This window comes from Cupressus sempervirens, chromosome 2 (assembly GCF_028749045.1).
Source record: "Cupressus sempervirens isolate cs-2001-9-10 chromosome 2, ASM2874904v1, whole genome shotgun sequence".
Lineage (NCBI taxonomy): Eukaryota > Viridiplantae > Streptophyta > Pinopsida > Cupressales > Cupressaceae > Cupressus > Cupressus sempervirens.
In genome coordinates, this window is record NC_143119.1 from 722,256,052 (window position 1) to 722,272,120 (window position 16,069).

The 16,069-nt window shown below is 34.1% G+C and overlaps 1 protein-coding gene across 1 annotated transcript in view; it reads left to right on the forward strand.

The window, feature by feature from the left end:
- The window catches only part of LOC149575415 (myosin-15-like), a 226,018-nt gene that overhangs the window by 60,064 nt on the left and 149,885 nt on the right, over positions 1-16,069 (forward strand). The window contains exons 12-13 of the mRNA XM_089815148.1: positions 7,541-7,598; positions 7,693-7,794. Of these exons, the coding sequence (XP_089671274.1) occupies positions 7,541-7,598; positions 7,693-7,794 (160 nt within the window). The remainder of the gene's footprint in view (positions 1-7,540; positions 7,599-7,692; positions 7,795-16,069) is intronic.

Sequence of the window (16,069 nt, forward strand, 5' to 3'; positions counted from 1 at the left end):
GATAACCTAATATATGCCTTTATTTATAATTAAATTAGTCTCCATAAAGATAATTTAAAATGCATCCTGTAATCATATTCATATTAAATATATATAGAATAAGATGTTTCCCTAACAAGACTAGTAGCATTCTACCCATTTTTTCATAATATTTTAATATAAAACAATTCAATGATCAAATATTTAATAATATTTAACTTGTTCATTTTGAAATTGATAAGCGTGTATGTTTATTTATGCTTAATAACGATCCATAAAAATAATTTATAAACATTAACTATACATTAACTATAGTCTAAAGAACTGTAAACATATTATAAATAAACAATTTCCTCCGCCTGCGTTCGTCCTCCGCCCATAAAAACACAGGCGTTTGTTCCTCTATCTGTCTGTGGTAAAACGCCTACGCTCGTTTGTGGTAAAACACTTACACTCGCCTGTATCTTCTGCAAAAGCAATCGTTTCTGCAAAAACAAATCAAATTCTAGAGTGTGTGTTTTGCTGTCTCATGCCCTATTTATTTTTGAAATCACGTGTTTAGATAAAAGGGTTTCCAGTTTCGTATTTAGAGAAACATTCCCAAAACTATGCAACTGAAAAAAACATTTTTAAAAACGTCAGATTTGTTTTAGAAATTTCCCACAGCAACTGGATTCGACGAGATTCGGTGGGAGATTAATAAAGATGTTTCAGGAAAACAAAATACGTATCATTTGCGAATCTCAATAGTATTTTAGGCGTTTCAGTTTCCAACACGTTTCGTACCCAGAAACGATGAGATATAGGTGACGTATCTGCAACTTAGTATAAACATAGAGCTATGAAAGTCTATAGCTGTCCCTAATCAGTAGATACAATTGTCAGTGCTAAAATAAAATCAGAGCTCGAGTCTGAGTCCTTGCTACCAATAAGGATTGGCTTAGGGAATGAGATACCAACTGATCCTGCTTGTGTCTTCTCCCCGTCAATATCTATAGCATTTTTAGGATCAACTCCCCAACATAAGGTTGGAGTCTATGTTGTCTTTAGCTGCAAAGTACTGTGTACAACCATCGACTTCTTCGATTCTCTAGAAGTAAGATTGTTCCTGAGGACTGATTGGATCAAGCTATATGCAGATCAGTTCCTCTTTGCTGTAGAGGAACTAGAAACTCGTGGACGAAGATGAACGACAAGTAACTTTAACCATTAAGCATCCTTGCCATGCAACATCCACCATCTAATAGGCTTGGTTTGGGCTAATGTAGCTTTATCCAACCTTGCCTCCAATCTGTTGAAGGGAAACTATAATGTCTGAAGTGAAGTAGATTCTTCTTCAGTATATATCTTTCCTAGGGCTTTCAGAGAACCTTCTTAAACCTCTTCATCATTAGATGGAAGCACTATCCCAAAGCTTTATGCATACCATTTGAGATTAAGAGAAATGCTGTGCAATGATGGAGAATGTTCATAATGTTCCATCATCAGCTTATAATGGGCCTAGGATGCTTGTCTCAAAATCCCAAAATATTGTCTTTGTATGAATTGCTTGCTTGATTTGTCCAAACATGCTATCAAAGGTCTCGTAAATCTCTCGAAGGTTAGGAGAGTTGTTATCAACATATCTAATCATGCACACAATAGGTTCAATGAGGGAGCAAATGCAATTTAGTTACAAAAGTTAAAATCGTATAAAAGACAGGAGCACTATACAAGTTAGATTTTTTTGTATATTAAATTATCAAATTAGCATTTGAAAATTAATCACCAAAATCAGCGATTTTCTCACCTCATCCATGATTTTTTTGTTTCACACAATAGGCTTAATGAAGGAGCAAATGTAAACTAATTACAAAAGTTTAAACATATAAAAGATTGGAGTGCTTTACAAGTTACAAATTTAATAATATTGAATTATCAAATTAGCATTAAAAAATTAAATAATAAAATCAGCAGTTTTCTTACCTTATTTTGGTTCACCACTCATCATCTAGGATTTTTTGTTTCACACATTTGTAAGAGCCTTGCTGGCTCACACTACTGCAATGCTGGATACTATTTTTTTCTATGTTACCGGATTCGCACCCTGGAGCTCGGGTCCGAGCAGGGTCCGCATTTTGGCCTACGGGTCCTCCCGGGTGAATCCGGGCGGACCCGCGGCAGGTGGGGCCAAAAGGTGGCCCAAAAAAGTATTAAAATTATGTTTTTTTCATTTTTTTTTTGCCAAACCCTAAAGTAAGGCCTATTAGACGCATTTCATTCATCTAATCTCTCATTTGCTTTGTCATTTTGCTCTCTCATTTTGGTGTGGCCATTTTGCAAGTTTGAAGAGAAGGTTGTAGAGATTGTTTGTGGAGTCTCAAATCCTTCAAATAATTAGTGCTGAGTGTTCCAGGTATGCATTTGATCCTTCCTTTTGCTTCTTTCATAGTTTGTTTTTAGTTTTTTAAATTTTTTATATTTATTGTTCTAAATTTTTATCAAGTTTTGTATAAGTTTGAAATATTTTTTTAAATTTGTTTTTATAGATTGCAAGAATTCAAGAATGAGTAGTCAGGGTTCAGTGGGTGGGGTGGGATCCCAAAGATTTAAAATTGATAAAGGCTCTCCTTTGTGGAAGTATACAACAAGAATTGAGCAATGTGCTGGTGGGGGAGGGTATATATGGAAATGCAATTTTTGCCAAAACCAATATAGAAGCTCCTATTTTCGGGTTAAACATCATTTGATAGGTCCACCAAGTCAAGGGATTTCCATGTGTGAGGGGCCCCCAGAGGGAGGTAAAAAAGGGTTGCCGGCTCCTCAAATAGCAAGCATGTTAAAAGAACAAGAAGAGGCTGATAGGTTAGTGTCAAAGGCAAAAAAAGATAAGTCAAAGCAAATATCACCAACACCACCCTCCCAAACAATTAGTAAACCACATCCCTTCCTACCTACCCCATCTATGGATGAAGATGAAATAGAAACACCCGCATCTCGCAAGAGAGGCCCATTAGATACGGCATTTGAAAATGACAAGAGAGAAATTGCTGACATAAAGGTTGGGCGTTGCCTCATTACAAATGGTGTTTCATTCAATCTAGTGAGATCCCTTCAATCTAGTGAGATCCCCTTATTGGAGAGAGATGGTGAAAGCAATAAATGATGCACCTCATGGTTACCAATCCCCTGGATATGAAAAGTTGAGAACCACCATATTGCATAAGGAGAGAAAGAATGTAGAAAATCTCCTCAAACCAATAAGAGATTCTTGGATCCAAACGGGGGTGAGCAGTGTCTCTGATGGATGGAAAGATTGCAAAAACCGTCCATTAATAAATGTGATTGCTGTTTGCCCCAAGGGGGCAATGTTTTTGAAGGCGGTTGATTGTGAAGGGCAAGTAAAGGATGCAAATTTTATTGCCCAACTTCTCATTGAATCCATAGAGTTTGTGGGAGTTGACAATGTTGTCCAAGTAATAACGGACAATGCTAAAGTGTGTAAGGCTGCAGGTGCTTTGGTAGAAACATGATATGAGCATATCATTTGGACACCATGCACTGTCCACACCTTGAACTTGGTGATGAAAACAATGGGCAGCCAAATTGAATGGATGAAAAATGTGTATGAGGAGGGTGAGCAGATCCAAATGTTTGTGACAAACCACCATATGTCACAAGCAATTTTCAGAACTTTCTCCCGCTTGGAATTATTGAAGGTAAATTTTAAACTTTATTTAGCTTCATTTATCATATTAATTTGTGTCATACTTTACAAAATTTAATACATATTCTTAAATTTTTGTGTTATCAACTTATCATATTAACTTACAATTTTAATTAACATGGTAATAGTTGCTGAAACAAGGTTTGCTTCACACACAATCGTCCTTAGACGACTTGTGAGGGTGAAAGAGGCATTGGGTCAAATGGTTATTAGAAACAAATGGGGTGGATGGAAGCAAGCTGATACAGAAAAGGCCAAAACTGTAAAGGATTTGATCTTGAGTGATAATTTTTGGAATAGGGTGGAATGCATTAGAACTCACCGAGCCCATTATGTCTATGCTTCGGTATGCCGACACGAATGAGCCTTGTTTGGGGAACATATATGATGCCATGGACTCTATGCTAGAAAGAATGAAATCAGTAAGTTTAAATTTTTATACAATACTTTATCCTTGTTTATTGAGAGATTTTGATTTTTGATTTTAATTTAGTTATTAACACTACATCAAGATAACTTACATGTACATCATTTGACAACCCAGGTCATTCAGAGGAGAGAGCAGAATCCTGATACCTTGTACACTAAGGTGGAGAAAATTGTTCTACATCGTTGGAACAAGATGACTACACCTTTACACCTCTTGGCATATGCACTTTCTTCTAGATATTATAGCAGTGAGATAATTGCTATTCCTGGTAGAGTGGCACCATATAGAGATCCTGAAGTTGCTGCTAGGTATAAGAAGGCACTTAACAGGCTCTTTAGTGATCCTGATGTGGCATCAAATGTTAGGAGAGAGTTTTTTGATTTTGTCTCAAGCAAAAATGCAGAGCCTGATGCAATCAATGACCAAAGTAAATTGGATGCCATTGGATGGTGGTACTTACATGGGGAAAGTTACATGTACCTCCAACCTCTTGCCATTAAGATATTGTCACAAGTATGCATTTAAGTTTTTTTTCCTTTTCTTATGGCCACTTAGCTTGTCGAATTAGCACTCTTAAATTCCTATTGTATTGTAAAATTACTTAGCTAATTTTTAAAAATTTGTTGGTTGTCTCTCTAGGTTGCAAGCTCTTCTGCTGCTGAGCGGAATTGGAGTACATACTCCTTTATCCACTCAGTGAAGCGTAACCGGTTGGGTTCGAAGAAAGCAGAGGACTTGATATTTATTCACAACAACTGACGCCTCTTATCACGCAAGGATTCAGGATATAAGAAGGGACCAGAGAAGTTGTGGGATGTACGACCTGAGACTTCTAACTTGGATATGACTGTCCAAGATATATCTAGAATTGCCTTGCTAGATGTTGAGGAGGACGAGGAGGAGGATGTGGTTGCATCTGGGGCTAGTGGAACCGGTTTGGGTTCCAATGATGTGGAAAATGTCAATGATATAGATGAGGATGAAGCCATTGATCCCTCATATTTTGATGACCCATTTGACCCTTGAAGGACATTTGCATCTTTGATAAACTATGTTTAAACATTTGTCATTGACTCATTGAGTCATTTATGATTTATCACTATGTTTCACAGTTTCAAACTTAATAATAAGTCATAATTTATTATCTATCAATCTGATGAAGTAGTCTATGTTTTGAAATTCCATTTTGCATTTTAGTAATTCAATGTATGATTTTATTTACAACATTAGCATAGATTAATGAGTGAGTATTTAATGTTTATCTTTGACATTTGGCATTGATCAATGATCAAGTAATATTGATATATTCATACTATGGAATGACTTAGTTTTACTTTTACAACTATATGAGTTTATATTTTTTTGGCATATATATATATACACTAACGAACCCACCCACGAACCCAAATGGGAAAAAAAAAAATTGCCCGAACCCACGAACCCGAACCCGAATCGGCAACTTAGGTTTTTTTTTGTTTTTAATTTTTTTTGCAATTTTTTTTTGGTTTTTGCAATATATATGTTTTTTGTATTTTTCTGAATATAAGAATGCCACAGAAAACATATAGCTGAAACTAATTCTACAATTGATAGTATATGCAAACATCACATGTTTGATTGCAATTAGAAAAGAACTCAACCAAATTACAGTGGCACCTGAAACAGCGAATGACGTTTGGTGGAAACCTGCAGCAGTGAATGCATTCAACACCACCGAAGTAGTATTAATCTTTCTCAAATTAAATGCTGCTAGTACTCAATCGCAGCTACCTTATGCTTCATGAATTGGTTCTCAAATTCCAATGCAGCCTTGACAGTCACAACGCTGCTCCTGAACAATAAACTGCAGCCCTAATGAACACCTAACAGTGAAGTTCCTGCCAGCACCAAAATGATGAGTCCTACACACAAATTGGTGGTCCCAAACAGACCCACAGAGGAGACTTTTGCCAAACGCTGCTTCTATTATGTCACTTGCAGCATATAATAACCACAGTAGCAATGGCGATAATGATCAGGAAACGAGCAGAATTTCGAACGCCTTAATAGTTAGCCCTTTCCTAGTGAATTATCAGCAGATGTATGGACATTTTGATATAGAACAACACCAAATTATCAAACAGAACAATCAGAATTGATCTCAGAAATTGAGAGAACAATTTACAATGTGTTTCAATGGGCCAAAGTGCAAAATCCGAGAGGATCAGTCCTCACAAAACCCTTGATGAAAACCTTTAACCAAAATTTCACAAGTAATAAAAGTCAATATGCAAGAATGAATGCTTTTCCTTCATGAAGTCTCTTTTATAGTACAAAATGCAACTTGGCTTCTTCCTCACAGTTTTCATTAAAGATGCTTCACTAATACACTTTTCAATTAGAAGCTTTCATTTAATAATTTTGAATAAATAATTCTCAAGCTAAAAGCTTGATGAAGACACTCTTCACTTAAAAGACTTCTTCAACACACCATCAAATTATAACAATATAATGATGAAGTTATTCATTTAGATAGCCTTAATAAATAACTTATAATATGAAGCTCCATTAATTGACTACATCAAACACTCATAATGCCAAACATTAGGTGCCCCCACTGTACTGTTAAAAATAGTAATTGCCCATAATTTACTCACTATAAATAGAAAGTCAATCAACAGAGACCCTCAAAACAATCAGTTAGCTCACGAGGGTTGCAATGATGAACTGACCTCTCCTAGTTACAAGAACCTACTAAAAATGGGGACATTACAATCCTCCCTCCCCAAGATTGCTTGTCCTCAAGCAATCGGAATCCAGTAACACATCACACCCCAGGCTCCACTAGAATCCCATGAAAAAATGTGCGTGGTCCCAGTCATCATCAAATAATCCCCATATATACAACAGCATCAGTATACAATAGAAATATTGTTGGTGTTGTTCTGATACATTGTATTAGCATTCATGAGATTAATGGAAATGTAGTTGTGAGTTTTCTATATTGTATGTGTTCTGTTACATTAGGTTGCAGCTATGTGTAGATTGCCTTTGAAACATCCCGTTCTTTCATTTTGCCAATATTTTTAACCTTGTTTTAGTTTCAGATGTTGCCTTAAGTTTTAACAATAGTTTTGCTTTGGTGCTACTTATATTTGTGGTGATGGTACAAGTGTCACATCTTGTCATTTGTGTTTCAGATGCTTCTGTTATAAAAGCAATAATTATTATTGAAAGTGCATAATTTTTAAAATAAGCAAATAAATGATTACAATTTCATTTTAAAGTGAGATTTGAAGTAAAGAAAACCGGACTTTCAAATCTACTTCTGATAAAATATTATTTTGAGGAACATAAAGATGACAAAGAATATAGCATTCGTGATATGTGATCTAATGCTTTATTAAATGACCTCTGTTGTTAATATATACTTTACATGTTGTCAGCTTTGAGCAATTTTGTATCAACTTTGCTAATGAGAAACTTCAACAGCATTTCAATCAGGTATGTGGTAGCCTTGATCAACTTGGAAGTGTTGGGTCTTCTTGCAAATTGGCTGATTGAGTTGAGAATATCTGATGACATGTTCCTTTTTCAGCATGTGTTCAAGATGGAGCAAGATGATTATAGAAAAGAAGAAATCAATTGGAGTTATATAGAGTTCATAGATAACCAAGATGTTTTGGATTTAATTGAAAAGGTAAGTCATTCTGTGTCATAAGAATTTATGAAAGTGAAAAGTAGAAACATTAATTATCTTATGGATTTTATTAGATATGGAGGATGTAGTAGTCAAACAAAAAATTTGAAGTTCTGAATTGGTTTACTTATATTTGATGCCAGTTTTGAGTTTTGTCTTATTTCTATTCATTTCATCCTAGTTTAAAGTCAAATTCATGGCTAATAACTATCTTTGAAAGAGCCATATCTTTGTTATTTATATTTTTCATAGCACACACTTTGTGATAATCAGCAAAGGTATATGAAGAAAGAATAGATTTAGTATCATGTAGATTCCTCTTCATCATTTATGAATATACTAATATAATAGTTTGGATTGGAGAATAGAGAAATGATTTTTTGTTTTGTTTGGAGAGGAAGGAATTAAAAAAAAACCAAAATTATAAAACTTTCCCTTATGTCTGTCAAAGACAGTAGGAGGATAATGGTGTTCAGACTTGAGAGTACAAGTGAGAATAGAGTATACTGAGTTATCTTTTGATATCTCTTCTGTTATGGTTGATAGTCATAAGATTTTCCTATCACAAGGAGAATCAGAGCTTAGATGGGGCTTTAATTGTTCTGCTATTTTGCCTACACGAGTTTAGGTATGAAACAGAGAGTGAGAGGGAGGGAAGATTAGGGATGATGGGTCATACTGAAAACATCTGGTTCAGTTTCCAAATATCTTTGGTGTGCAAAGCTCTTGTCGGGGGCATGATAATCTTCATTGTACTGTACCCTTGTCAATAAGTACCTGAGGACACGTGAAGATGTTTATGGAATCACTGCACATTCTAGATGCATTTTCACCTAAATTAAATTGTTAAAAAATAAATTAAAATCTCTATTTGATTGCTTTTTAAAGATTCAACCGTTAAAATGTTTGTTCTTTTAGTGATAAATCTGTAAAGCTATTATCATCCTAATTTAACTTCAAACAAAATATAAGGGACAGTAATAGATTAAAATGTTTGTTCTTTTAGTGATAAATCTGTAAAGCTATTTTCATCCCAATTTAACTTAAAACAAAACATAAGGGACAGTAATAGATAGGAATGAAATGGAGTTTTAGTTTTATATAAATTAGAAGTGCTATCCAAATATATTTCCACAAAGTTATTATCTACCTAGGTAAGAGCTTTTTCACCTTTACTACAGCACAGCATTTATCCATTATTCAGAAATAAAGGTGAGCACATCAGATTTACTCAAGTTCTCTCTTTAAGGGATTCTAAATTAAGAATCGAACCACCAAACTTTAACAGAAAATCCCTGCCACTCAAATGACTTTACATTATCAATGTTTTCTAGAGACACTTCTCTATGGCAATTCATGGAATTGGTGCTGCTTTTCTTAACACGACTCTAGAAGCGAAAACATCACCTCCCAACCCCACCATTGCAAACTCATGCCACACTGCAAATCGCTTGAACAATGCTGCATAACTATGCATAGCTCTCAATTCATTGGCTTGTCAAAAGCCAGCCTACAGCTTGCTCTGTCAAATATTAATGTTCTCATCTTTGATGTTTCTAATAAGATAGTCTCAGCACAGAAATTCAACAGAGTCTGATGAAATTGCAGATCAACATTTTCTATTGCCAGGCTGTTTTTGTTCAGTAGCTCCTTTAAAGCAATGTCAAAGTTGTAGATATCCTCTTCCAATTAATTGAATTTTCAAATTGTATAAATCAGATGTAATGACTGCATGGTTAGTCACTAGAAAGAAAAAAGCATCCACTTACTGAAATCATGCAACAAACTGCAAAAAGACAAACAGTACTCTCTAGCTCCACTGTTTAGACCAGCAGATGCATCAAGGAGAAAGCTTTTAATGCCTCTTAAATATTCTGCTAGGGAATTTTCTAACACTGATTTCTCTTTTTGTAGACTTGTACTAAATGGACCGTAGTGACTATTTCAACTTTTCATGTCTCTGATCTATGTACTGTGTGTCAATTCTGAGCTCTTGTATGTGGTTTTGCCAACCTTACTTGACATTCACTCAGTTAATAAGAACAACTACTCTTTGTAAAAGGCTGCATTCTTATTTAATAATGTTTTTTTACATAATTTTATCATTTTTTATGTTCAAACTTCATAGAATTTGTATTTCAAGGAGAAAGCCCCACTGTTCAAGGAGATGCATCAAGGAGAAAGCTTTCGATGCCTCTTTAAATATTCTGCTAGGGAATTTTCTAGCACCAATTTATCTTTTTGTAAACTTGTACTAAACGAACCATAGTGACTATTTCAACTTTTCGTGTCTCTGATCTATGTACTGTGTGTCAATTCCAAGCTCTTGTATGTGGTTTTGCCAACCTTTCTTGACATTCACTTAGTTAATAAGAACAACTACTCTTTGTAAAAGGCTGCATTCTTATCTAATAATATTTTTTTTACATAATTTATCATTTTTTTATGTTCAAACTTCATATAATTTGTATTTAACAGTAAAATATTGTAGAAACCTTTTGTGATATCCCACACTAGGATACTATCTCAAATCTGATTTGAATTTTCATTTTGGATGTTTAACATTTTGTTAAACACTATGCACGCTGTTTACCGAACCTCTTATACCATTGTAAGAACCCCTATAGGTTTAATCCCCAAACCCAATTTTGACCTTTTGAAATTTTATCAAATGGTTGGCATATGTGTTTGTTTTGATTTTATTTGAATGGTTTTGCTATTGCATAACATATAATAATGCATGGAAAAAATTATTTGCTTTCCAAATCCTAACAAAAAGTATCCCTATTGGGTGGATATTTTGTAACCAACAGTTTTGGGTAAAATCCATTTGCAAAATAGGATGACTAGCCATAGCGTGTGAGACAAAGTCTCTTTTACATTAAAGGGAAGACTCCCCTTCTCACCGTTCCTTGGATCAACTCAAGGTAAGCAAGAAGTTGAGAGATTTTGTAACGGTTGTTACTAATATTCTTTCCTCTTAGCTTTCAGGAAAGAATCCACTTACCCACGGAGCGAGTAATGGGCAAGATGAAACCTCAAACTACACTTTTATCTAAAGTTGTGAATGGTGATATTGATAAACCAACACTAATTCAAAGGCTAGCTGAAAGCGTACCAGTTTGGCTCTAAGTCCTGTTTTAACCTATTCTATAAGAATAACCTCTACCATTGGGGCACAAAGACTTCTAGAAGTAGAGAATTCTAAGCATTTTTCGTGAATTTGAGATGGTTTTACAAGCTAAAGTCAAAGCTCCTAGTCTATGTATTGCCACAACCACTCCCAGACAAAGCTTTGACTCTGATTGCTTCTTAAATCACTATGCTCTATTATTGAACACATAATAGTAACATGAATCAAAGACAATAGGCACAAATTACAGTCAAAGCTTCTAATTTTCTCTATTACAATTGCTTCTAGTCAAAGCTTCGAATCCAATTGCTTCTTTTATTCACTTTTCTCCCAAATTCATACTGCACAATCAAATTCATGCTTACACAAATGTGGCAGAGCTTTCTTGCATGTAACAAAAGATGACTTTTACAATGAGGGGGTACTCCTTTATATAGGCATAGGGGTTGACAAAAAGATGGAGGGAAATGTGATAGCAACTCAACCAACTTTGATCCGGTCTAACTAGAAGAGAAATTATTGGGTTACATGTAACTGCACATGCAACTCGCATTACATGTAATTACATCTTTTCATGCAATGCATCCTCTTCAATTACAAACATGAAATAAGAAGAAGAAAGATGGAAGAGAATTGAAACAATCCTAGTGATTGTTTTGAAGGACCTTGTACTTGGCGATGTAATCCCAGATGATCACAGGATCGAGAGATCCTTTATTTTGTGTCATTGCATTCACCTTGATAACCATGGTCTTGTGTCTTTTGATAGCCTCTAACTCTCTTTGACGAATTGTCTGCTATCATTTGAAAACTTGATGTGATCAAACTTTTCTCGCTCAAGTTGTCGTGAATTCTCCTTTGGAGATTGGCACATTTTGAAATATCTGACACTTTGAAAACCTTCTTGACGGTGTCCGGATGTAAACTCGGAATAACTTTCCATCAGCACCTTAATTTTTTTAATATTTTTTATAAGCTAAGTGCTTGGCGCATGGGAATGCATGCAAATAACAACTTTTGACTTTAAAAGTGTGACCTTTAGTCAAAAATGGGTTATCTGGATGTCATTATATGTAAAGTGAGTTACTTGTAAATGCGACATGTAATGAGGAATGGAAAATGAGATGACATGCGAATGTGGATGGAGAATGAGCTTACATGTAAGTGGGTATGAAGGATGAGATGAAATGCGTAATGACAAAGGAATTGAAATGACATGTATTTTGTTCATGACGTGTAATTGCATATGAATGGAATGGATGCAATGTGCCTTGGCATGTAATGGCGAATATGGAATTAAACGATGCACGTGCACAATGAGGTGAAAGGTGGAGTGAAGTGAAACGTGCTTAAGTTCTTGGGAAAGAACATGCAACTTCTCAAAAAATGAAGAAAAGCCGAAAAACAAACATACAAAACACAAAAACAAACTTCAAAAGAAGAATGTACATTTGGCAAAAGACTCAAACATGTCAACAAGCACGTTGCTTTCAAGTGCAAATTCGAATTTGGAATTTGGGGAAATTCTAAAAGTGTGATAATGAGAGTTTTCATCATTTTTAAAGAAAAAATGCACTTTCATGGTATACATTCGGAAAATTGTTCAATTTCAACTTAAAATATGCATGCAAATAGCAAGATAAGCATGAATTGATGAGCAAGTTTGAAAATGTCCACTTACTTGTAGATCAAAGAGCCAAAATAACAATAATCATAGACTTTGAAGATCAATTCTCCTCCAAATCTGGATTGTCAAACAATAATTTAATTTTTTCTATACTTGCATTCAACAAATATTGATGAGCAATGAAGGGTCGAATTTGATATGAAAATGCCAAATACATGGTCTCCAAAGACAATAGCATGCATTAAAACTAAAAAACAACCCCTCTTGATCAAATGTATGGGTTGGAAATGCCATTTTTTGAGCTTTTTTAACAAAAGCATGACTTTTTAATACAAAAATCTGGGCCGTTTTTGTAAAAATGTGGCCAAAAAATGCATGTTTTTGAGTCATTTTTGATTTGTGAATGTAAAAACAACTTCCCCAAATGCTAATACATGGATCCAAATGGAAAAAAGTGACTTCAAAATGTATAAAAGTGGATAAAAACCCAAATTTTCTGGGCATTTTTAGCGAAACCATGATTCATAAAAGGCATGAAACAAAAACGTTTTGACTTTCAAACACCAAAATGTGAGCCAAAAATGAAGATTTTTGATGTTTTCTTCCAAAATGGGCCCTTGAATGGAGTTGAAAATAATGATTTTTAGCAAGAAATTTCAACATTCAACATTTGAAAACCCATATATTTGCAAAAACGCCTCCAATAGAGAAGATCTTAAGAAAATTCATGAAGGAAATCAAGCAAAATCCTCAAAAACGTGTTCTTGAGAACTCTTTGCATGTATTTTCCCCAAAGGCAAGAGCATGTGTTTTAATGCAAAACTCACCTTTTGGAGGTGTATGCATATATTGAAAACATGTAATAAGGCAAAACACACCTTTTGGAGATTATTACATGTTTTAAAAACATGTAATGGGCACTTTCAAGGTAAAAACACAAATTTTGGGTGCATATGTATGTTTTAAAAATGTGTTTTTTGCCCAAAAACGGGTTTAGGAAGTGCAAATACATGTTTTAAGTGAAAAACTCATGTTTTGGATGTGTATGCATATATTTAAAACATGTCTTTAGTTTAAAAACTCACATTTTGGAGTTGTATGCATATTTTAAAAACATGCATATACAAAGTAAGGCAAAAATTCACCTTTTTGATGTCATTGCATATTTTAAGTGAGCTTATATGCAATGGCATCAAAAAGGTCCACTTTAAGTGACTTTATATTCTAAGTTGAATTTTACATGCAATGGCATGAAAAAGGTACACTTTTGATAACTTTAAGTGATTTAATAAGCACATGTCAATATAATTTCAACAAAATATTACTTAAATGGGACATAAATTATATTTTCATATCATATTAACAATATAACATGTAAATATCATTGAATAAGTAATATTTACTAGAGCATTTGATTTAAATGTCAAAAATTAAATTGAACTATATAGTTAATATAGTTACTTAAGTGAAAAATAAGTAACTCAACTTAAAAATTTAACATTTAAAGTGCACTAGTTACTTTAAGTGAAAATTTAATGGATAAAGTAACTTAAAAACATAACATAAAGTGAATTTAAGTTAGATTTTTCAAAAAATGAATGTCAAATAAAAAATATAACATGATATTTTTAATTCATACTGTTGCATAAAGAAGGTCCACTATTTGAGCACTAAAATGACCATTTCTTTTGACTAACAACTCCGATTAAGCTCTAGGTTAGATCAAATCGAAGGGGAAATCGAAAGCCATGACTTGAGCAAAACCAAAGAACTAAAAATCAATAAATACACACTCAAAAGAAAAGACAAGGACGATGAAGGCCTAAAAATTCAAGCATAGGCTCAACAAACAAAAAAATGAAAAGGACTTGATGAAAGCCTCCAGTGAAAGAATTTGCCATGTGAATTGGAGTTGATTGATTGATCAACTTTAATCAATTGAATAACAAATTCAACTTAGAGAGATGCGAAACTAGTTTGAAAAAGTATCGTACTGTTACCTACATTTTGTGGTGACAAAATGCATGACAACAATCTTGATTTTATTCAACAAGAAATCTGCTTGGATAGATAGAACAATTATTGGAATATGAGAAATAAGATTAATCATCAACTATGAAAATCTGGAATTGATCACTGATCACTATAGACACCACCGATAAAATGTGGTTGCTCTAGGAATGGGCGCCTATGCTGTAAAATGTGCGAGAAGCACGCAACAAAATATAAAACAAGCGACCCAATTCTCAAACATCATCTAACAATCTGTAGCTGCTGTATATGACCTGCGGCCAGCAATAACTCAAATCGCCGAATCATATATGGGCTTTTGAGCAATGCAATCTATTTTGGATTTGATTGTGCGTAGTATTTTTCTGTATCAACATTTCTAATTGTGCGATATGCATTAAGTGAATCTTTCTGCCCTTCCTAACAATTCTGAAATGAAATGGACTTCTTATCACCAATTTATGTTAACAGTTGAATCAATCTTGGCCCTCTCTATGAAACCAAACCGCATAATTCACTAGTATAGTATCAACCAATTGAAAGTGCTGAAGCTTATGTAGAATTCACAGTTCCACCATGCTGAAATTCTTCACACTCTTGTTTCTTCTCTTCACCCAAACCAACAAAAAACAAATGCACAATAGAATGAAAGAATTTTCTTGTCTTGACCTTTTTTATAATTTTCCAAGAGAAATAGATTTCCATCTTCACAAATACACTTCTTATAACTTATAAATTACTTAGCTTTTGATACCATTTGCTTTTGTTGCAACTCAAATTATAATATTTTATTATAACCCCTTCTTTGGGTGCACGTCATTAAAATATGAAGTATACTTTATCGAGCACCTATATTTCCCTTTTTAATAAAGTCCACTTAAACCCTAAAATTAAATTATATCATTGTGATGCATTTCATTAAATGACTTTTAGGTCATCAAGTGGCCTCATTCAAATAAAGTAATAATATAAATTTATACTTAATTATTAATAAAGTAATAATTAAAATAACTTAATTAAGAAATAATCATTATTTCTTGTTTCCATTTGAAGTTGGGAGTTAATCATTGTATCCATTGTGCATTCAACTGCCTTACTAAAAATAGTTTCTTTCTTGCATCCTCTAACTTTCTATAAATAGTAAGTCCCACAAAATGAACCAACTGACGAATGAGTCATTTTGTGCATACCATGAGTTTAGGTACACCTTCCGGATATGTCTTTGACCACAAATTGACTTACTATTAATAATAAGTCCCAATTTGAAGCTCCACCAATGTCCCCACAACTCTGTGCTACTACCAACTATCCAAGTGCCTTGCTAATGATCGCGACTTTGGCTTACCCCTAATAGACACTATAAATATTATCTATGCCAGTTTAACTCAAATGAAGAGCAATCTTGAACATCCCCGGTGTCTGGAGTGGGAACTGTATGCTAATTGGACCATCAGAACAATTTCATTAGCTTATGATGGTCAAGAAATGGGCTAATCCTTTGAAGG